The sequence below is a fragment of the Erythrolamprus reginae genome, chromosome 8 (genome assembly GCF_031021105.1).
Source record: "Erythrolamprus reginae isolate rEryReg1 chromosome 8, rEryReg1.hap1, whole genome shotgun sequence".
NCBI classification, from domain to species: domain Eukaryota; kingdom Metazoa; phylum Chordata; class Lepidosauria; order Squamata; family Dipsadidae; genus Erythrolamprus; species Erythrolamprus reginae.
The window spans coordinates 29,067,387-29,091,534 of NC_091957.1; the positions used below are offsets into that span (position 1 = coordinate 29,067,387).

General features: G+C 40.9%; 1 protein-coding gene across 11 annotated transcripts in view; it reads left to right on the forward strand.

The window, feature by feature from the left end:
• Positions 1-24,148, forward strand: part of ATG4A (autophagy related 4A cysteine peptidase) — a 44,552-nt gene that overhangs the window by 1,864 nt on the left and 18,540 nt on the right. For 6 of the 11 annotated variants that reach the window (XR_011559736.1, XM_070759534.1, XM_070759531.1 and 3 more), the window contains exons 2-10: positions 8,510-8,584; positions 9,267-9,338; positions 10,361-10,459; positions 11,745-11,846; positions 13,506-13,578; positions 19,902-19,981; positions 20,508-20,695; positions 23,081-23,159; positions 23,527-23,672. Coding sequence is in view for 9 of the 11 variants with exons in the window: in XM_070759534.1 (XP_070615635.1) it covers positions 8,510-8,584; positions 9,267-9,338; positions 10,361-10,459; positions 11,745-11,846; positions 13,506-13,578; positions 19,902-19,981; positions 20,508-20,695; positions 23,081-23,159; positions 23,527-23,672 (914 nt within the window). In the remaining 2 variants the exon portion in view is untranslated. The remainder of the gene's footprint in view (positions 1-8,509; positions 8,585-9,266; positions 9,339-10,360; positions 10,460-11,744; positions 11,847-13,505; positions 13,579-19,901; positions 19,982-20,507; positions 20,696-23,080; positions 23,160-23,526; positions 23,673-24,148) is intronic. The other 5 variants (XR_011559737.1, XM_070759530.1, XM_070759532.1 and 2 more) reach the window with 1 other exon arrangement.

The following is a 24,148-nucleotide window of genomic DNA, read 5'->3' on the forward strand; positions in this document are numbered from 1 at the left end:
AGGAAGGAAGGAAAGAGGGAAGGGACAGGAACAGAGGAAGGGTGCAAAGAAAGCAAGGAAAGGTGTGAAAGGGGAGAGTAAGAGAAGAAGGAGTGAAAGAAGGGAATGAGGGAGGAAACAAGGGAGGAAGGAGAAGGAAAGCAAGAAATGGAGGGAGGGAAGGAAGAAAGGAAAGAAAGAAAGAAAGAAAGGGGGAAGGGACAGGAACAGAGGAAGGAAGCAAGGAAACTTATGAAAGGGGAGAGTAAGAGAGGAAGGACTGAAGGAAGGGAGGGAGGGAAGAAGGTAGGAAGGAGAAAGAAAAGAAGAAATAGAGGAAGGGAAGGTAAAAGAGAGAAAGAAAAAGAGCAAGAAAGAAAGAAAGCAAGAGAAAGAAAGAATGAAAGAGAAATAAAAATAGAGAGGGGGAATGAAAGAAATGGAAGGAGGGAAGGAAGGAAGGAGAGAAAGAAAGAGAAAGAAAGAAAGCAAGAGAAAGAAAAAAGAATGAAAGAGCAAGAGAGAAAGAGAGAAAGAAAGAAAGAAAGAAAGGCAACTTCAAAGAAAGGCTCACTGAGCATCTCTCACTCTCTCTCTCTTTCTATCCCTCTTTCTTTCTCTCTCTTCCTTTCTATCTCTCCTCTTCCTTTCTCTCTCCCTCTCTTTCTACCCTCCTTTCTCTTCCTTCCTTCTCTCCCTCCCTCCCCTCCCTCCCTCCTTCCTTCCTCTCCATTTCTCTTTCCCTCCCTCTCTTTCCCTTTTCTTTCTTTTGGTCCACTTCTCTCTCTCTCCGCTTCTCCACTTGCCTCCCCCTCGCGCCTCGCCCTTCCCACCCGGCCACCCGCGCGCGCTTACCAGCAGCAGGAATTCAAGTAAGCCCAAAAGAAGCCATTGGCTCCGGGCGGCGTTCATGGCCCCCCCGAACCCCCAGCCCAGCTGGAGCTCCCTCTCGCCGCCGCCATCTCCCTGCGACTGCCTGCGGCCGCTGCATCCCCCCCCCTCCCACCAGGCCACAAAGGACATTTGCCGCCGACGCCAGTGCAGCTTCAGCTGGGCGGGGCGCTGCCGGTACTTCCCTCCTGGGGCTCCCGCTCGCAGCTGTCCCCCGGCTTCTGCTCGATGCCGCGGTTTTCGGCGCTGTCCTGCTGTGCCCCAAAGACGGAAGGCGGGAAAAAGGCGAGAAGAATGGAGCTCTCCTTCTTCCTGCCTTCCGTCTTTGGGGCCCAGCAGGACAGCGCCAAAAACCGTGGCATCGAGCAGGAGCCAGGGGACAGCTGCGAGCGGGAGCTCAGTGCTAGGAGCCCTGTCTGCGAGCCAGATACGGCCATCAAAAGAGCCATATCTGGCTCGCGAGCCATAGGTTCCCGACCCCTGCATTAAAGGTTTTGTTATTTCAATAGGCAGGAGAGAAGGCTAGCGCAGGATTTTAAATATGTAAAATATGACTACAATTACAAGTACAGTACTATTGGTATTCTTATTTTGTGTAGGGAGTATTTGCATGTGTGGGCACATGATAGAGGCATTGTGAGGAGAGAGCTTTGTAGTTAGGTAGATCTGTGTGTATAGTAGTTAGAAGGCAAAAGGTTTGTTGGAATTTTTGCCCAATGTAGTGTCTTCTAAATTCATTTTTAGCTGAAGTTTCAATGATTTAATATTAGATTCATCTGTTATAGGTTGCATTTTTCTTTGGAAAAGCATTTAGTAACCATTCAAAGTTACAATAGCACTGAAAAATATGACATGACCATTTTTCATACTTATGACTGTTGCAGCATCCCATGGTCACATGATCAAAATTTAGTCACTGGTAATTGGCTCATATTTGTGATAGTTGCAGTGTCCTGGGATCATGTGATCACATTTTATGACCTTCTGACAAGCAAGTTAATGGGGAAAGGCAGATTGACTTAACAGCGGGGTTATTAACTTAACAATTGCAATGATTCACTTAACAACTGTGACAAGATAAGTTGTAAAATGGGGCAAAACTCATTTAACAAATGTGTCAGCAACATAAATCTTGAGCTCAATTATGGTCATAAGTCAAGGACTCATGGTACTGCCATTTGATGATCAGGATGATTCTAAACTTCATATATTTTGTGATTAAATGAGGTGCCTTAACTTATTTGGGACTTAAAGTGAAACTTTTATGAAAAACTGGTCTAGGTTGTGATCAACCACACAGTGCCAGCAGTTTCTCAGTACTATATTCTCAGCACATTTGAGAGGTTCAGTGATAGTAGAGAAGACTAACCTAAGTTAGGGATCTGAAGAACAGCAAGCATGCATGTTGTAGCTATTCAATATTACTGAAAGAGATTTAGGATGGTGAAAAAGATACTATTCTTTTTTCAAATTGTTCATTATACAGGGTGTCCAGAATTGTTGGGGGCAATATGCTGATTCTGTAAACCACTTAGAGAGGGCTGTAAAAGCACTATGAAGCAGTATATAAGTCTAAATGCTATTTCTCTCTGTAATTATATATTCCACGGTTTTTGGTCAAAGTCTTTGGTCTTGGACAAAATAACTGTTTTTAATACAGTGCTGCACATCAAGTTTCCTCGGGCAGCAGTGAATAGGTTTAAAAGATGATTCCATTCCAATGTGAAGTCCTTCCACAGGGTACTTTCAGTCTGCAATTACAGATATCGAGGTAGTCATAATGATCCTCAGCCTCAGGTGTAAAATTGTGCATTGTAGAGTCATGACCCCAAACTCTGCCCTTTTGTATTTGTGTCTCAAGTACAATAGATCTTCTGAGGAGCAAAGTTCATGTTGTGACACATGCTTTATCTTTGTTCCTTGTAGACACTCATGGGGAGGGGAGAGAGGGGTGACCTCTAATTCCCCAAATGCTCTAGAAACTACCACATATGTCATAGAGGAAAGCTGCTTCTCCTGGCCAGTCAGTGCATGGGTTTGGTCTATTGCATAAGATTTATACTGTATACTGTATATCTTACAATGTTTGGCACTTCTTGAGTACAGTACTGGTACTAATTTATTGGATTCTACTGCTGGAGGCATTGTCTGTGCCATTAATCATAATGATAGATGAAACCAAGGAGCCAACCCTCCCTCTTGGCATTTTGGTGCATGGATTATGAGAATTTTATCTACGTGCTTGAGACAAGATTATTTTTAAAAAGCATAGTTTTAAAGCTAAATATAAACATTCAGAATGCTTCCTTCCTTGTTGGAAAAACAATTGGGACTTGGCAAGCGGGAGTCTAATCTGCACGGGTTTCCTGGAAGATATTAACGTGTCATTGATGACATCATGGTCCTTCGTGTGGCGTCAATCTGGACTTGCAAGGAGCAGCATAAACATGTTTTCAAGCATGAGGAATTCAAAGCTAAAATGTCCATATTGTTCTTACTTCATTTACACAAACTTATTGCTCCCTTGTTTGCCTTCCAAGAAACTCATTCCATGAATGATAATTAATATGTAAGTTTATGTGTCACATTCATTTAGTATTTAAAAAAACACACCACAGTTTTCAAAATAGCTTTTATTACTTGTACTAGTGAGACTTGAGTAGTAAGCCTCTAGTGTCTCAGCACTTATTCTAATTGGAAGTCTTAGGACTCTGCACTTAGGTTTTGTAAAGGAGTATGCTGTCAATGAAAGGCATACCTTTATACCTTTATCCTTTTAAAGCATTTTGGGTTTCAGAGGATTATTTGAAGCCATTTTTATTTCTTTAAATTATTTGGTTTTGTTTACTTGATGGAAAGAACTCAAAACAACCCCAAAGATGCTCTTTCTAAAAGGCAATTAGACTTTCTTGGTTTTTTTCTTTGAAAATGATTCCTCATTAGTCAGAAGTGAAGTGGCTTCTTGGATGAGAAACTTAAACATTTTCAAATGAAAAAAAAACCCCCCAAGAAAGTCCACTTGCCTTTTGGAAAACGCACCTTTAGGACAACCATATCCTGGATGGTTGAGAATCTCCATAGGCAAACTCAAAGCAGTATTGATCAATATATTTAATTCCACTTGAGGTTTCAGCTTAGATCAATTTCTTTTCTTTTGCAAAAAGTTTTTTTTATTCCTCCCCCATCATTCCATACATAAATCAATATACTGTATCTTAAAGCATTGCAATATTAATACATAGTTATACATTTTAATCAATCATTCATAAATTCTTTATATATAACACTTTATTCCAGGTATATTTTACTAAAATAGTATTGCTTCTAAAAAAAAAAGGAAAAAAATCTAATTTTGTCTTCTGGGATCTATACCAATTACGATATTTTTTTTAAAAAGAAATCCCCAAATCGACTGCTATTAGCTTAATTTATTCTGATAGCTATTCTTTCTCTTGCCATTTAACTTTAAGCCATTTTGTTTACTCATTTTTCTTCATCTTTTTCTTCCTGCTTTGTTTTTCTTATCCCCTATTTTATCATAACTAAATGCCCCATAAAAATCAAAACTTCATTTATATAATTTTCTTGGGTTCTCATAATGCTTCTCATATTAATCATCATTATTTTATCTACTTATTCCAACTCATTTAATTCTTCAAATCTCCGGATAATAGATTTTTCAAATACCGGTATATTTAAACTGATCTCATGAGCTGGAGTGGCACAGCAGGTGGAGTGCTGTACTGCAGGCCACTGACGCTGACTGCAGATCTGTAGGTCAGCGGTTCAAATCTCATCACCGGCTCAAGGTTGACTCAGCCTTCCATCCTTCTGAGGTGGGTAAAGTGAGGACCCGGATTGTGGGGGCAATATGCTGGCTCTGTTAAAAAGTGCTATCGCTAACATGTTGTAAACTGCTCTGAGTCTAAGGAGAAGGGTGGCATAAAAATCGAACAAATAAATGAAAATAAATAAATACTGTATATAAAATAATAAACAATCAAAATATAACTATATCTCTTTTATCTATTTCCACTATCTAATTCTTAGTTTTCCACATTTATACCAATAATTATATTGAATCAAGAAACCTGCCATGATTATCAATTCATCCATCTAATATAATAATAATAATAATTTATTAGATTTGTATGCCACCCCTCTCTGAGGTTTTGGAGCGGCTCACAACAAATAATACATGAGATACAAATCCAATATTAAAAACAATTTAAAAACCCTTATAAAAACCAATCATACAGTTCAGACAAACCATGCATGAAATGGAATAGCTAGGGGTATTTCAGTTTCCTCAAGCCTGGTGACAAAGGTGGGTTTTCAGAAGTTTGCGAAAGGCAAGGAGGGTGGGGGCAGTCCTGATCTCCGGGGGGAGTATATTCCAGTTAATAAACAAAATCAACCTATATAAACAAAGCAGGAAACCCTTAACTCTTAATAAAATAATTATATTGATTATATATATCAGATTCTAAACAATTAACATTCTTGTCACAATTAAATCTAGGATAGTAATGGGAAGAACAACAACAAGAAGAAAAAACATTTATATAGCATTCCAACACCCTTCTTGCTTTTCTTTTTAATTTCTAAAAGCAATAATATTAATTATAACCATCCTATATATTCATAACATTATCCATTATATGTTAGAAAAAAGTCATTATATAATAAACAAATAATGATCAAATAGCAATCAACCATCTATCATTCATTATTCATTATACTGTATATTCCCCTCTAATATTACCAATATGTCATTTTAAATTTATTTCATCAGATCCAATACCAATCTAAAATATAATATAATAGTATTTTCCCAAAGTTATCGCTTAATTGTATAATTAGTTACTTTAAAATAATTACATTAGATTTAAATTCTTAAAGGAAAACTTCATTATCAATAACAATATTAATTATCATCAACTATATTTTCAAATAAACATTAATCAAAGTCCCAAATTTCCTAAGATTAATTTATTTCAGCCCTTTATAAATCTTTCACTCCAGAAATACCAATATGTATTTGAAAATTTTAAGTTTAGTACATCAGATCAAAAATATTAATTATTAACATCCAATGTATTCATAAATGTATTTAATTATAAGTAAAGAAAAAATCATATAGTGGTCAAATAATAGTCAAATAATATCAATCAACCATTTTCTTTAAGATTCCATCTTCTAATCTTAACTTCCCCTTCTTTTTCTTCTTCTAAGGTTGTACCCCAACTTCTTCCCCTCTCTCTTCTTTTCTTTTTTTATGCATAATAATTGCCTAAATATCCATTCAAATCTCCCTTCTCCCTGCTACTTTGCCTATCTCAATACATGTATCCTTGCCTTATTCTTTCCCCCCACTGTAAACCCCAGTGTAATAATAATAAAATTCAGTATAACCATAATGCTCAGAGTAATCATTAGTCTGTCCATCTTCAAAGTCTTCTTCCCTTGTATCTTTATTATTTTCCAACTCCCCCACCACCTGCTCCTCTTCTTGTTTCAAGTCCTCTTTATTTTCTTCTGGTTTTTTTCCTACAATCATATTTTCAAAATATTTGCTGTGCTCAAGAGCTTTTTCAACACTTTTTTCTTCATAGTCCAAAAGGCATCTCTAAGTAGACCTTAATAGATGCTGTAAAATCCTCAGCTTCTAATGCCATATTGCCAAAGCTACCATTCATCAATTTGTAGTCTGAAATAATCCTTTTCTTTCACCTTTTTTTCCCTTTTAAGTTTTAAATAGAAATTCATTCCAAGTTCACAACTCCCAACAGATAAGATGACAATTTTATTTTGCTTTTTCAAGCTCCGAGGCCAACAGCTGTTCAAATTTCCAAAGATCCTCCACAGCAATAATTCCTTCAACCAACAGGTGGCACCTCCCATCAGTTTCACATGTCTATTTTCTCTTAATTTTTATATTATATTTAAGTCAGTTTTATTTTATTAAAGTGATATTCACTTCAAAGTTAAATCAATAATCCAAATTAAATTATGTATGGAATGTGTGTGTTGCATGGTTTTTAAATGAGGGGTTTTTAGATGTTTTTTTAATATTAGATTTGTTTACATTGTCACATTGTTTTATTATTGTTGTGATCCGCCCCGAGTCTTCGGAGAGGGACGGAATACAAATGTAATTAATAATAATCATAATAATAATAATAATAATAATAATTATTATTATTATTATTATTAAAGTTGTCAACAGTTGGGCTTTTACAGCCTTCTTAAAAAGTTTTTCCACTGTGACATTCAATATTAGGTAGCTGCCTCATCTTTGTTTTTTGTCTATTCTTTTGCTCCCATTACGATTAGAAAAAAACAAAAGCCCAATCTTCAATACAGCAAACTCACCAGCACAACTTTTAATCTCCTTCTTCATTTCTCCTGCACTTTTCCTTAGTCCCTCTTCCCAGGTGACTTCAATCTTCAAAAACAATCGATCTTTGCATTTCGCAGCCACCGTGGCTTGGATGGCTTTTGTAAGCCGATTTCCATTGCCACTGGCGTATGTCAGTTCTCTTTTGGGTATGCCGATCCCTACCAGATCCCCGACAGCATCTCTCTTCTTCACTGCCCCTCCAGGGCTGTTCCAACCTGGTTCCAGTTGAACCAGGTCCCGGAGCGACAGGGATTCGGGATCCTCCCATGGAGCCTGGGAAACTCCGTGTTGCTGCAGCGCCTGGCCACACCCCTCTCTCCTGATTTGTAATGTTTAATGTGACATGAAAAATGTAAAATGCTCAATAAATAGAAACATATGGGATGCATTATAGACTTGTGCGAAACTAAAACAATTTTATTTTTTGGCTAGGCTATTCCTACTTTTTGGAGAGGATCCTCAGCGAGCAAATGAGCAAATCCTCTGTGTAGAAAAGAATTGCCTGTTCTGGGATTACTTCTAAAACAAATTCTACATTTAATATTTAATTATTTGATGTTCAATTTTATAGTAAAATATTTGACATTTCAGTTGTATATTGTGCATAAGAGCCGTGGTGGTGCAATGCTTAGAGTGCAGTATCTCAGGCTAATTCTAATTCTAATCCTGTGAACTGCCCTGAGTCTTTGGAGAATGGCGGCATACAAGTCTAATTAATAATAATAATAATAATAATAATAATAATAATTATTATTATTATTATTATGCTGACTGCCAGCAGTTCGATCCTGTGCCTTAATGTTGACTCAGCCTTCCATTCTTCCAAAGTTGGTAAAATGAGGACCTAGATTGTTGAGGGCAATATGCTGACTCTGTAAGCCACTTAGAGAGGGTATAAAGCACTGTCAAGCTGTATATACATGTTAAGTGCTATTGCTATTGTTAAAGAAGTGTTTCGTCTTACGAACCTTTTGTCTTACGAACCTCCCCCTGGAACCAATTAGGTTCGTAAGACGAGGTATGACTGTATCTATCTATCTATCTATCTATCTATCTATCTATCTATCTATCTATCTATCTATCTATCTATCTATATATCTATATATATATATATATATATATATATATATATATATATATATATATATATATAATACTTCTTATAGACATATATTCTGTAAATCAAATAAATGTGTATTTAGTTAAAAATATATGAGCATTGGTTTATTATTTTAGTAGATTATTTAGAAGAACTTCCTGAGACAGATGAGCCGGCCTGGATTTTAGGAAGACAGCACCACCTGAAAACAGGTACATTTGGAATTAAAAAGCTACATATCATTTCTCTGGCAATCTCTAGAAATCCTTGAAAGTAGACATAATGCAAGGTATTAATTATAAGGGCATTTAAAGTAAAAACAAATTGAGGAAGAAGACAGGTTTAAAGGACAAGATTCCAGTTCAGACTTGTCGCACATACTTTAAACTGAGAGGAATTAAGAGGCAGAGAAAAAAAAAAACCTCACTTCTACAATGAACTGTCAGATACTGTATTGCCTTTGACAAATGAAAAGGGAATTGGGGGGAAATGTGACTTTTCAGTAAGTGGGGGTTACTTGGAAACAGGTTTTACACTTCTGAATGCCTGAATGTTGTCTTGGCTCAGTAGAATATGGCATGAATACAGCATTTGTATTCATGCCAAATGAGCCTTGGTGGTGCACTGGTTAGAGAGTAGTACTGCGGGCTACTTCTGCTGCCTGCCAACTGCCTGCAATTTGGCATTTCAAAGTCTCACCAGATTCAAGGTTGACTCAGCCTTCTATCCTACCCAAGTGGGTAAAATGAGCACCCAAATTGTTGAGGGCAATCAATATACTGACTCTGTAAACTCCTTGAAGAGGGCTGTAAACCACTGTGAAGCGGTATACTGTATAATTCTAAGTGCTATTGCTATTTGTGTTAACCTTTTGTTACTTTTTTTCAATTCTAGAAAAATCTAAGCTTCTTTCAGATATCGGCTCTCGTCTTTGGTTTACCTACAGAAGAAAATTTTCACCCATTGGTAAGTTTTGCTTCCTGGCCTGATGAGGTTTTCCCCCTCTTGTTCTCTTTTGTTTGTGAAAACGTGATTTCTGTAAGATTTCTGTAAGAGAATGAACAAGTTGTTATGCTGGCTGGAGAATTCTAGGAGTTGAAGTCCACAAGTCTTAAAGTTGCCAAGTTTGAAGACCTCTGCTTTAGAGGTCGTCCTGTTGTCCTGAGTGATATAAATACAGGTAGTTCTCAACCTATGACCGTATTTGAGCCTGGAATGATGGTCACAAGTCATTGCACTCATTAAATGGGCCACCACGTCACTGGACCTGATTTTTTGACTTTTTTGTTTTGCAGTGGTTGCAGTCACTAAGCAAACACTTGAATTGTTAAGCAAATCCATTCATTCCCCAGTTGGCATATTTTGCTGGAAACAGGAAGTAAACATTGGAAACTGAACATATATATATATATACGGTATATATTTGAAATCATTGTCATGTGACCACAAGGCCCTGTGGTGGTGATTCATTATAACTTCAAATGTCACTGAATGACTGGTTGTAAATTGAGGATTATATGTAATCATTTAAACGGGTTTTTTCTGTGGGGGATAAATCTTGGGGCTGCTGCAGCTGGCTTTCCCCCTTCCTTTTAAGGAGTGGAATGGATTTGAAAACGATGGGTTTGGCAACATCAGGCACAGGAAGGGGTGATGATTTGTCTTTATTTCTGAAAATGTGTTTATGACAGGGTTGTTTCTAATGGGAATATATGGTTAAAATTGAAAATGGCACTACATTTACAGCTCATGTCTCTGCCGTGGTTACAAATTGATGAGTTTGTGGAACGTAGCTTTAAAGAAAAACTGTAGCATTCCCCTTGGCCTTTGATCTTCTTCCTCGCCTTTTCATCAGGGTATGAAATGGCTTGGTTACAAATGGCAGCAGGCAGAATCAGATTCTTTTGGTTCCTGGGGTAAAACTTGATCTCTTCATCCAAAGAAGCTCCTTTTTATGACCTTCTGAGCATTTGCTTCTCACTCCCAAGGTGGTACAGGTCCTTCCTCAGATGCTGGCTGGGGTTGCATGTTGCGCTGTGGACAGATGATGTTGGCTCAGGCTCTGATCTGTCAACATTTGGGAAGGGGTAAGTCCGTCTGTCTGTTTGCCTGACTGTCTGTCTATACCTGCCTCTCCCTTCTTTTACACACACACCTCTGTCTGTCTGTTTAATCTGTCATCTAATATAGCTGCCCATCTCACAGGCAAATGACATTGCATATCATATAACAGAACTAAAACAATGTCTAAAATCATTATTATTAACACATATTTTTTAAAAAAGTGTAAAGACAGCTAAAATAATAACAGAGAAAATGATATTAATAGTAATGGATCAACATTAGTTCATCTGTCACTTGTTAAGCTAACGGGGCAGTTGTAAAGTGGCCATAGCAGTTGTTAAGTGAATGCCATGGTTGTTAGATGAACAAATGGTTCACTATGGGTGTGGTTTTGCCAAGAGTCCTCCCCCCAACAATCCAGATCCTCACTTGACCCACCTCAGAAGGATGGAAGGCTGAGTCAACCTTGAGCCGGTGATGAGATTTGAACCGCTGACCTACAGATCTGCAGTCAGCTTCAGTGGCTTGCAGTACAGCACTCTACCTGCTGCGCCACCCTGGCTCCTACTGTTGAGTGCCCAAAGTTTAGTTATGTGACTGCATGGTGTGTGTGTGTGTGTGTGTGTGTGTGTGTGTGTGAGAGAGAGAGAGAGAGAGAGAGAGAGAAAGAGAGGCACCATCAGAATTTCAAATTTGTATTAATAATAAATATTGTATATGTAATAATAAATTATTATTATTTATTAGATTTGTATGCCTAGATCTGTTGTATCTTTGAAAGATCACTAAGTGACCAGTGGTATTGGGAATGGCTATTTTAAAGCAAATAAGTGAAGAATAACTCAACTCATAAGAAGTTGCAGAGCTCTTCCAGTATAACATAGCTGTCCATAACAACATAGCCATATAGACCAGTGATGGCAAACATATGGCACAGGTGCCCCAGGTGGCACGCAGAGCCATATCTTCTGGTACACGAGCCGTTGTTGTAGCTGAACTCCAATGCGCATGTGTGTGCCTGTCAGCTGATTTTTTACTTGCACAGAGGCTCTGGGAGGGTGTTTTTGGCTTCCAGAGAGCCTCTGGGGTTGGGTGGGGGAGGGTGTTTTTACCTTCCCCCAGCTCCAGGGAAGCCTTTGGAGCCTGGGGAGGGTGAAACACGAGCCTACAGGGCCCACCAGAAGTTGGGAAACAAGCCATTTCCAGCCTCCATTATTTCTTTGAATAATCACCGTTAGTTGTTTTATCCTTTGTCCTTGGAGGGAATGTGACATCACATTTAAAATCTCTAATAATTTTTTCTTAAAGATTGGCAGTGGGAGGAATACAAAAAGCAACCAGAAGAATATAAAAAACTTTTGTGCTGCTTTCTGGACAGAAAAGATTGCTGTTACTCAATTCATCAAATGGGTAAGTGCAGATTTTAAGAGTGATATGTAGTCCTAATTATTGTGTCATTTCGAAAGTGTTAGATTAAGGCAAAATCCCATTTGATGGTGAAATAAAGACAAGTGTTGACCCAACTACAAAGTAAAAAAACAACAACAGAGAAGAGTCTGGGCAAAAGAGAAGCCAAGGCTGATGTCCTACTAGGGAAACCCTCACGGTGTCAGCATGGAATCATACCAAGCAAAGTCATAACTATATTTTATGGAAGTGTAGTGAGACCATGAATTCGAGTCCTACCATAGGCATGAAGCCAGTTGGGTGACCTTGGGCCAGTCATTTTCTCTGAGCCCAAGAAATGGCAATGGCAAACTTACTTTCAAGAAATTTGCCAAGAAAACTGCAGGGACTTGTCCAAGTGGTTGTCAGGAGTCAAGAATTATACATTCACACACACATGCAAAAACCTAAATTTGCACAATATCATAAGCCATGGTTGCAATCACAGTAGTTTGGTTCCTCTTGGGGCTTGTTGCTGGGTTAAAATGTAAGAGAAAATACACAGTTGTAATAATAATAATAATAATAATAATAATAATAATAATAATAATAATAATAATTATTATTATTATTATTAATTAGATTTGTATGCCGCCCCTCTCCAAGGACTAGGGGCAGCTCACAAGTCAAAGCAGAAGGCAAAACAGTTGAAAAGATATGCCTTGTAATCAAATCACCATCTGCCAATTAAAATGGACCTTGTGGAACTTCATAAAATCAAAGATTCATCTGAATAACAGCATTTTCCTTTGTTGATTTGGCTTGCCATGAAGCTCCAGTGTTTGGACGAGGTCCTGTCTAATATTCCTGCCAAATACACTTGTAGCATCAGCATGGCAGTTCTCCTCTTCGTTCAGTTCTTAAAATCTGGGCAGGGTTTCCAAAGGGAGGATTCAGTCTCTGGTGCACAATACTCACACCTGATATGCAGCTTTAGGGCTGATTGTGAGCAATATCTGTGTCTCTCGAAATGGACAGATTGCCTTTAAATTGTAAATCCCCCGCCCCCACCCTCCCATTTCAAGAGTCTGCTGAAGAGCCTGAGATTAGTTGTCTGCACATGTCAAAATCAGCCCACGATCAAGCACTTTGCAGGAGACAAAGTGAACTTGAGGGAGGCATCTCTCCCTTTGCTGGGGCCAGGAGGTGCTTTGGGAACAGCCTTTAATTGTGCAACTGAAGTATGTTCATAGCATCTCAGGCTGGTATCAGACCCCTCCCCACCTCTGCTTCTGCTAAGGCTGGGGCCGGAGGCTCTTTCTGCTTGACCTTTCAAGGGGTAGATTTCCACTCCCAGAATCCCTCGGTGGGATGGCTGTGCTAAGCATGATGGGAGCTGAATACTGAGAAATCTGCACTTGGACTATCCTACCCTTCTGCTCACCCAAAGTTTATCTAAAATACTCTGACATGGGTTAATATTTCTGGATTGTTTTGATCCTGAACTCTTTTAAGAGATACACAAATGTAATAGAAACATAGAAACATAGAAGACTGACGGCAGAAAAAGACCTCTTGGTCCATCTAGTCTGCCCTTTTACTATTTCCTGTATTTTATCTGCAAATGTCATTTTCTGATATTCTTTCTCATTTTTTATCTGTTTCTGTTCCTGATCTACACAGCACAGATGGGTATTGGTGAAGGGAAATCTATTGGGGAATGGTTCGGACCAAATACTGTGGCCCAAGTACTCAAGTAAGCCAGCATGTGTTTTCTGCAATTGGTGTGTGGGATTTATACAGGCCGTCCTCATTCAATAACTGTTGAAAATTAGACCTCCCAAAAATATCTATGACTCACCTCAGAGTTACAACTGCTGCACTTCTAGCCCCACAGTCACAAGTGCATTTGGGGCGTCTGCCCGTTTATAACCAGTTGCAGCATTCTGTGGTCAGGTGACTGATTTGAGGTTTTTTGTTGTTGTTTTTTGCAATTTATGGCATTTTTTTTACCTGGGCCAGTGGATTCCCATAACAAGCATATGATTCAGTTAACTGGTGATTTGCTTTCTGGCTATTATAAACATGGTTGTAAACTCAAGCCAGGTGACATTGCGAACTGCTTAACAACTACAATGCTTACAACTGGAATTCCCTGCTCAGTGGTCATTAAGTGAGGACCCCCTGTATTTGTAGAGAAACAGACTGGTCTAATTTCATATACAGTATTTCATTTCATTTCATTTATTTAAATTTATATGCTGCACACTCCCTGAGAACTCTGGGCAGCTTACAGCAGTAAAATAATAAAACAATATAAATAATCAGTTAAAACATTTCGTAATAATAAAACCCTCAAAATCTAATCACTACATTCATACCATCAAACATCCCAATCAATTCGTGTCTAGGCCAGGATTAGGCCATGCAGAGCCAGGCCTCCAAGGCCTTTTAAAACCCAGTAGGCTTGGGGGCCGTGCAGACCTCGGCGGGTAGTTGGTTCCAAAGAGCTGGGGCAACCATAGAGAAGGCCCTCCCCGCAGGCCCGCCAACTGACATTGCTTAGTCAATGGGACCCGGAGAAGGCCACCCCTGTGGCATCTAATCGGTCTCAGGGAGGTATGCAGCAGGAGATGGTTCTGTAAATAGTAAATAATGGCTGAAGGACACAAAGACAGCTTAATTTCTTCTGTTTACATTTGATTCTTTATTCACCAGCCCATTTTACCACCCTAAAGGTTAACCGTAAAGATTCATGATCATTTGTAGCTGAACTATCAATATATATATTTGGCACATCTAAATGTGGGTTCCTGGTTTCTGCAAGCTAAGAATCCTGTGTGTGTATTGGGAAAGTGACTCCCTGAATTCCCAGCCCCCGAAAACCTCAGGAAAAGGCCATCTTAAGGAAGGCAACACTAAGTGGTTATTTTATTTATTTATTTATTTATTATTAGAGTTGAAAGGGACCTTACAGGTCATCAAGTTCAACCGCCTGCCTGAGCAGGAAATCCTACATCACCCCAGCCAAATGGCAGTCCAATCTCCTCTTGAAAGTGTCCAAAGTTGGGGAGTCCACAACCTCCACTGGCAGGCCGTTCCACTGGTTGATCGCTCTCACTGTCAGGAAATTCTTATCTCCAGGTTGAATCTTTTCTTGGTCAGTTTCCAACCGTTGTTCCTCGTCCGGCCCTCTGGTGCCCTGGAAAACAGTGTGTCCCCCTCCTCTCTGTGGCAACCCCTCAAGTACAGTGGAACCTCGACATACGAGCAGCTCTACTTACGAGCTACTCGAGATAAGAGCTGGGAGGGGAGCGACATTTTTGTTCGCCTCCCGAGCTCACATTCGGGATACGAGCGCCAAGGAGCTGTCTCCTGAAGCCGAACACTAACTTCCGCTTTCGGCTTCAGGAGACAGCTCCTTGGCGCTCGTATCCCGCGTGTTTTAAAAGGTTGCAGCCGGCCTGGGGGGCTCGGGGGGGTGCTGGCAAGCCCCCCAGGCCGGCTGCAACCTTTTAAAACACGCGCGCCGCTTCGCAGCTCTCTGCTGAATCCGGAACGCTAACTTCCGCGTTCGGATTCAGCAGACAGCTGCGAAGCACCGCGCGTGTTTTAAAACGTGGCAGCCGGCCTGGGGGGGCTCGGGGGGAAGCCCCCGAGCCCCCCAGGCCGGCTGCAACCTTTTAAAACACGCGCGCCGCTTCGCAGCTGTCTGCTGAATCCGGAACGCTAACTTCCGCGTTCGGATTCAGCAGACAGCTGCGAAGCAGCGCGCGTGTTTTAAAACGTGGCAGCCGGCCTGGGGGGCTCGGGGGGAAGCCCCCGAGCCCCCCAGGCCGGCTGCAACCTTTTAAAACACGCGCGCCGCTTCGCAGCTCTCTGCTGAATCCGGAACGCTAACTTCCGCATTCGGATTCAGCAGACAGCTGCGAAGCAGCGCGCGTGTTTTAAAACGTGGCAGCCGGCCTGGGGGGCTCGGGGGGAAGCCCCCGAGCCCCCCAGGCCGGCTGCAACCTTTTAAAACACGCGCGCCGCTTCGCAGCTCTCTGCTGAATCCGGAACGCTAACTTCCGCATTCGGATTCAGCAGACAGCTGCGAAGCAGCGCGCGTGTTTTAAAACGTGGCAGCTGGCCTGGGGGGCTCGGGGGGAAGCCCCGAGCCCCCCAGGCCGGCAGCAACCTTTTAAAACAGAGGGAGAGGGAGAAATCTGGATCCCCCCCCTCCCCCGATCGTGTGCGTGTTTTGCAATCCGAGGCTACGGCGCATTTTCAGAAGTGGGTTAGCTTGCGCGAGGGTGGCCGGCCGCACGTGATGGAAAAAGGTCTGGGAAGGCTTTGAATCTATGAGGAGGGAGGGAGAGCGTAGTTAGGATTCTCGAATAGGCACCTCTGATTGCGTTTAATTTGATAGATTGATAGATGAAGCCCTCTGCCCTCTCCAAACGCATCTGGCTAACGGGGCGATTACCTCCCGGCTTCTTACACCCGCCGGAGTTCGGGATGGGGTGGGACGGAGGGACCGGTATGAAGCGAGTGACCTATTCCAGGACTGCAGAGGCGTTTCGCCCCCCCCCCCCAAGACTGTCTCGTCTTAAGGTTTTAAGGGGAGGCTTTTTATTTCTCTTTCATTCTCTTTCTTGCTTTCTTTCTTGCTCTTTTTCTTTCTCTCTTTTACCTTCCCTTCCTCTATTTCTTCTTTTCTTTCTCCTTCCTACCTTCTTCCCTCCCTCCCTTCCTTCAGTCCTTCCTCTCTTATTCTCCCCTTTCATAAGTTTCCTTGCTTCCTTCCTCTGTTCCTGTCCCTTCCCCCTTTCTTTCTTTCTTTCTTTCTTTCTTTCTTTCTTTCTTTCTTTCTTGCTCTTTTTCTTTCTTACTTTCTTGCTTTCTTTCTTGCTCTTTTTCTTTCTCTCTTTTACCTTCCCTTCCTCTATTTCTTCTTTTCTTTCTCCTTCCCACCTTCTACCCTCCCTCCCTCCCTTCACTCATTCCTCTCTTACTCTCCCCTTTCATAAGTTCCAGGGATCGATCGTGAAGGAGAAAGAGAGGGAGAGATCTGGATCCCCCCCTCCCCCGATCGTGTGCGTGTTTTGCAATCCGAGGCTACGGCGCATTTTCAGAACTGGGTTAGCTTGCGCGAGGGTGGCCGGCCGCACGTGATGGAAAAAGGTCTGGGAAGGCTTTGAATCTATGAGGAGGGAGGGAGAGCGTAGTTAGGATTCTCGAATAGGCACCTCTGATTGGGTTTAATTTGATAGATTGATAGATGAAGCCCTCTGCCCTCTCCAAACGCATCTGGCTAACGGGGCGATTACCTCCCGGCTTCTTACACCTGCCGGAGTTCGGGATGGGGTGGGACGGAGGGACCGGTATGAAGCGAGTGACCTATTCCAGGACTGCAGAGGCGTTTCGCCCCCCCCCCCCAAGACTGTCTCGTCTTAAGGTTTTAAGGGGAGGCTTTTTCTTTCTCTTTCATTCTCTTTCTTGCTTTCTTTCTTGCTCTTTTTCTTTCTCTCTTTTACCTTCCCTTCCTCTATTTCTTCTTTTCTTTCTCCTTCCTACCTTCTTCCCTCCCTCCCTTCCTTCAGTCCTTCCTCTCTTACTCTCCCCTTTCATAAGTTTCCTTGCTTCCTTCCTCTGTTCCTGTCCCTTCCCCCTTTCTTTCTTTCTTTCTTTCTTGCTCTTTTTCTTTCTCTCTTTTACCTTCCCTTCCTCTATTTCTTCTTTTCTTTCTCCTTCCCACCTTCTTCCCTCCCTCCCTCCCTTCACTCATTCCTCTCTTACTCTCCCCTTTCATAAGTTTCCTTGCTTCCTTCCTCTGTTCCTGTCCCTTCCCCCTTTCTTTCTTTCTTTCTTTCTTTCTTTCTTGCTCTTTTTCTTTCTCTCTTTTACCTTCCCTTCCTCTATTTCTTCTTTTCTTTCTCCTTCCTACCTTCTTCCCTCCCTCCCTTCCTTCAGTCCTTCCTCTCTTACTCTCCCCTTTCATAAGTTTCCTTGCTTCCTTCCTCTGTTCCTGTCCCTTCCCCCTTTCTTTCTTTCTTTCTTGCTCTTTTTCTTTCTCTCTTTTACCTTCCCTTCCTCTATTTCTTCTTTTCTTTCTCCTTCCCACCTTCTTCCCTCCCTCCCTCCCTTCACTCATTCCTCTCTTACTCTCCCCTTTCATAAGTTTCCTTGCTTCCTTCCTCTGTTCCTGTCCCTTCCCCCTTTCTTTCTTTCTTGCTCTTTTTCTTTCTCTCTTTTTCCTTCCCTTCCTCTATTTCTTCTTTTCTTTCTCCTTCCCACCTTCTTCCCTCCCTCCCTCCCTTCACTCATTCCTCTCTTACTCTCCCCTTTCATAAGTTTCCTTGCTTCCTTCCTCTGTTCCTGTCCCTTCCCTCTTTCCTTCCTTCCTTCCCACCCTCCGTCCATTCATTCACCCATTCCTCTCTTGATCGCTTAAAGCCGGTCCCTGGTGCAAAAAGGGTTGGGGACCTCTGTCCTACAGGATTGGGTGGCAGAGAAGTTGAACATACAGTATGTAAATTTAAAAGTTTAAGAAAGTTTACAAGTTAAGTGAAAGAAACTTCATTATTCATTTATATGTACATGTACATTTCTTCATTAAAAACATGTCTTTCTGCATAATTTAGACTAACTTTGTGAGTTTTTTGAGGGCTGGAACCAATTAAAATTATTTACATTAATTCCTATGGGGAAAAGTCGTTCGAGATAAGAGCTGCTCGACTTAAGAGCCCAGGTCCGGAACGAATTAAACTCGTATCTCGAGGTACCACTGTACCTGTATACAGCTATCATGTCCCCCCTAGCCCTTCTTTTTACTAGACTATCTATGCCCAGTTCCAGCAACCTTTCCTCGTATGACCTGGTCTCTAGTCCCTTTATCATTTTAGTTGCTCTTTTCTGCACCCTCTCTAGAGTCTCTATATCTTTTATGAAGTGTGGTGACCAGAACTGGATGCAATACTCCAGGTGCGGTCTGACCAGGGCCTTATAGATTGGTATTATTACCTCTCTGGTCTTGGAGTGTATCCCCCTGTTCATGCAGCTTAGGATTGTGTTGGCTTTTTTAGCCGCTGCTGCACATTGCTGGCCCATGTTTAGCTGGTTATCCACTAAGACTCCAAGATCCCTTTCACAGTCACTCATGGTGAGTGTGGTTTCGCCTAATTTGTATGCATGCTTTGGGTTTTTTTTGCCTAGGTGCAGGATTTTACTCTTCTCTACATTGAACTTCATTTTGTTCGTTTTGGCCCATTGTACAAGTCTGTCTAGATCTTTTTGAATTCTGTGTCTATCCTCTGGGGTGTTGGCCACTCCTGCCAGCTTGGTGTCATCTGCGAATTTAATTAATTCCCCCTCTATTCCCTCTATTACTGCAAGCTTTATAGTTTGAGTTATAAGTATGCAAAAAATTATATGTTGTATTCATATTTTCCTTTAACATTTTTTATGAGTTTATACAAAAATAAATAGGGAAGTTAGAAAAAAGAAAAATGGCGGAGAGCAAGTTGGAAAAAAAAAGGCATTGACTTCCGACTCCCTTTGGTGCAGTAGAAAAAGGCAATAGCATCAAACCTCAACTTTTTACTTTTTCATAATAGTACAAACTAGCCATTTCTATAACAACAAATCTATATCTTAATAAGTACAGGTAGTCCTTGACTTACAACAGTTCATTTAGTGACCATTCAAAGTTACAGTGGCACTGAAAAATGTGACTTGTAACCATATTTCACACTTGTGACTATTGTGACATACTCATGGTCACATTTTCATGGTCACATTCAGATGTTTGACAACTGGTTCATACTTATGACGGTTGTGGTCATGTGGCCTCCTTTGCAACCTTCTGACAAGCAAATACAATGGGGAAGTCAGATTCACTTAACAACCATGTTATTCATTTAACAACTGTAATGATTTACTTAACCAATGTGGCAAGAAAAGTCATAAAATGGGGCAAAACTCACTTAACCAATTTCCCATTTAGCAACATAGATTCTGAGCTCAATTGTCATCGCAAGTTGAGGGCTACTTGTATTGAGCACACTTTTTGACTGATAGTTGTCTTGCTTTATTCAGGAAACTTGCACTCTTTGATGAATGGAATTCCTTAGCTGTTTACGTGTCTATGGACAACACTGTGGTGATTGAAGATATCAGTAAGTTTTTAATCATCATCAGAACCCGAGTAAGTTTAAATTCAGTTTAATTTAAGCCTCATTTAGAATCCCGAAAAGAAAAAACAACATAAATCTCAAAGCTCAGAAGAGTCAATCTCTGGTTCCAGTGACCCAAATTCGATCTGGAAAATATTGTCTGTAGTCACCTAAATTAAAATTTCTTTTTTTAAATTTTAAGAAAATTGTAGTGGCTCTCCCTGCAATTAAGGAATTCAGGAAAGCTATGAATATCAAACAGATACATTTTAAGACTTGGATAAATAAGGAGAGTCTGTTTCTATTAGCTCCACCCTATGAGAATTTTAATTTAATTTAATTTTAATTTATTAAAAAGAGTGTATCAGGTAGGACCAACTCTCCTTTCGGATTTATTTTCTTCATAAACTGCGATATGCTGAAAATATTTCTAATTGCAAGGTGAATATTCTTTGGCCACTGAGAAAATAATAGGGAATTGAGGAATAAGGGTTTCTTTTTTCTTTCTTTCTTCTATCTTTTTTACCAGAAAAAATGTGCTGGGTCCCATCCCAGGGTTGCCTCCGATCTCACTGCAGTTCCCTGTCCTATAGGAGCTCCGTCAACCCAGCCAAGACCCTAGGAGCTCCTGGTGGCACTTGGAAACCTCTGTTGCTGATTGTGCCCCTTCGCCTGGGGATAAACCACATCAATCCAGTTTATGTCGACGCTTTTAAGGTAGAGCTCTCCGGCAGAAGTTGTGGAGGAGCTGGTTGGCTTAAGGAAGGATCTCAGCCATAAGAGATCTATTGTTTTATTAGACACGGACACACACACATATATAGGTATGCCCATGTGCACACGTGTGCGCACACATACGTGTCATAAGAATACCCTTTAAAACATTGAAATGATCTGGATGGTCCAGAGTAGAAATTGATATAGGCCAGTGGTGGGGAACCTTTTTTGATTCGTGTGCCAAAAGGGAGGGGAGTGCGGAGTGGTGTGTGTGTGTGTCACATGCATGTGTGCTCCCACCCATAATTCCATGTGCTCCCCATGAATGTATGCATGACCCTCCCCCACTCCCAGCTCACAATGTCAGAATTTGGGAAACAGGCCATTTTCTGCCTCCAGGGGTGGGTGGGAAAGGCTGTTTTCCTAGAAAGGGTCTGAAGCCTGGGAAGAGGAAAAATCAGCACTTCCCCACCTCCTCCGGAGGCTGAAAATGGCCTGTTTCCCAACTTCCAGTAGGCCAAAAGGCCAAAGGTCAGCTGGGTGGTGCAGCATGCCTGCTGGACCTGAGCTCCCTTGCCCACTGGTATGGTTTGGCATGCTGCTTGTGGCATGCATGCCATAGGTTCGCCACCACTGATATAGGCAGTCTTCCACTTATAACCACAACTGAGCTCACAATTTCTGTTGCTAAGCAAGAGTGAATTTTGCTCCATTTTACGACCTTTCTTGCCACTGTTGTTAATTGCTGCATCTGTTAAATGAGCAAGAAGGCTGTTAAGTGAATTTGGTTCCCTCATTGGCTTTGCTGATCAGAAGGTCGCAAAAGGGGAATCTCATGACCCCGGGACACTGCAAATGTCATAAATATGAGTCAGTTATCAATTTTGATCACGTCACCATGGGGATGCTGATCATAGTCACTTTTTTTCAGTATTGTTATAAGTTTGGTCACTAAATGAATGGGTGCAATTTGAACTCTACTAGAAAAATGAACATCCTGATAATGGTTTCATTCAGTGCAAGCAATAGCACTTAGACTTATATACTGTTTCACAGTGCTTTACAGCCTTTTCTAAACAGTTTACTGAGTCAACCTATTGCCTGTAACAAACTGAATCCCCATTTTACCAACCTCAGCATGATGGAAGGCCAAGTCAAACTTGAGCCAATGAGATTCGAACTGCCAAATTACAGGCAGTTGGCAGTCAGCAATAGTAGCCTGTAGTACTGCTTTCGAACTACTGTGCCACCACTTCATGAAAATGCTGAAATTGTATCAGAATTTAGGCCATCTTTAAATATAGAGTTTTAAGCTAATTCCGAGGTTCCATGAGCGCTTCGTTGCTTAATTTCTAATACATGTAATCTTTCCTTATATTCTGAATATATTTATTTTTATCTTTATTTTTATTATTAATAAAAAAAGTTTATTATGCTTAGAGACCAGCAAAAGACAAGAATCTATTTACAATCATATTAGAAGATAATACCAATAACAATAGCAAATAAACATAATAGCATCCAAAACAATAAACATACATTGCATCATCAAGTACACATGGATCGTGCCCATGTGTACTTGATGGATAAGTGGATAAGTATGAGCATAAATATATGGATTCTCTAAAAATTGTTTGAGAATATCTACAAAAAAATAGCACAGGAAAACATCTTTAGTTCTGTAACTGAATTTTTTCTTGTGGCCATTGCAGCAGCACCAAATTTTGTAACTGCAAGCGTAGTAGCTGGGATTGTGTCCCAGAGGAAATAGTCTACATAAAAATGGTCTGCCCTTCCTGGTAATCTTTCTAGTAAAGGGAAAATATGGGTTGACCTAGAAGCTCTGTATAACTCCCAGTGCAGTAAGACAGGCGTGATACCTTCAACTTCAACATAAATGGTAAACTTTTATACCTACTTGCAGTTAAGTAAAAGTCTAGTTCGGAGGCTAGTGATCTTTTTGCAACTGGGAAATGTAATTTATTTCTGGTTTTGCAGACAGGGCAGGTTACAATGTTCAGCTCTAAGTTTGGCTTTTTGGCAGGGTTGGGGAGGGGGCAGTTCCCAACTCATGTAGACGTGAGAAGTCAGCTGTAAGAAAAACAGCCAAGAACTCAAGACATCTATTTTCCAACTTATTTTTCCAGGAAAACAGAAAAGTCATATCTATGTCATTTTGTGACTTGAATATCATTTTAAAGGGGGGGCTTTAGAAAACAGTTGGTGGTAGTGCTCTACTGATCCTGGTCTGCCTCAAAATAAGCAGATTTTGACCTGGAGGAACTAGAGAAAAGCTGCCTTAAATTCTGTTGCTGAAGGAAAGAAGTACAAATAATATATTTGTGGGAAAGTAAATATTTTTTTCTTTCTCCTTTGGATCTTTAGGAATGCTTTAAGATGCCACAATCTTTAGGAGCTTTAGGAGGAAAACCAAACAATGCCTACTACTTTATAGGATTTCTGGGTAAGGAAAAATGAAGTTGTTCCAGTAGTTCTAAATAATTCTTCTAAACCTGAAGTAGCAAATAAGAAAAACTCCATGGAAAAGAGAAATCACATTAAAGAGCTTATTCTGAAGATTGGAATCCAGTATATTCTCCACAGCCTCCTGTCTTGTAGGGAAGATTCCCACAAGCCGTATTCACCTTTCTTAGCTGAAGAGAGTACTACTTTAGGACTTTATTTGAAGGATGAATCTACCCCTTTGTATGGAAATCCAGATTTGGGCCGTAGCAGATCCTGGAGTTTAGGTGGACAACTGCAGTGCAAAGCTGCCTGGTTTTCAGTTCCACTCATGGCTATCCAACCCCTTTCTTGCTTCTTCCTTGTAGGAAATGAATTGATCTACTTGGACCCTCACACCACCCAGATCTTTGTAGATTCGGATGAGAGTGGTGCAGTTGATGACCATAGCTTTCACTGCCAGCAAGCCCCACAGCGGATGAAGATAATGAACCTCGATCCCTCTGTAGCATTAGTAAGTATTGTGATGGGGGTAGTGAGGAGGTGGACACTCACCCCCTCCCTCTGAAGAATGTGCCTTGTTCATTGCCTTGCAATGTAGGCAACAGGCTGCTGATTACAGACGTTTCTTGCTGGAATTGTGAAAAATGGTTAAACATAGTTCTAGGCATTAGACCAGGGCTCTCCAAACATAGAAACTTCAACACCCAGAATTCCCCACCCAGCCCCAATTCTGGGATTTGAAGTCCATAAATCTTTAAAATTGCCAAGTTTGGAGCCCCCTGTTTTAGACATTTATTTATAGAAGGGAGTAATCTATAATTGAGTCTGCTTCTTTTGACAGTGCATTACTGTATTTTTTGGAGTATAAAACGCACCTTTTCCTCCCTAAAAGAGGCTGAAAATTCAGCTGCCTCTTATACTCTGAATGTAGCTTTTTTCAAAGCTTTTCCCCCCAGCCCTAACTAGGTGCTAATGATCTTCCCAGCT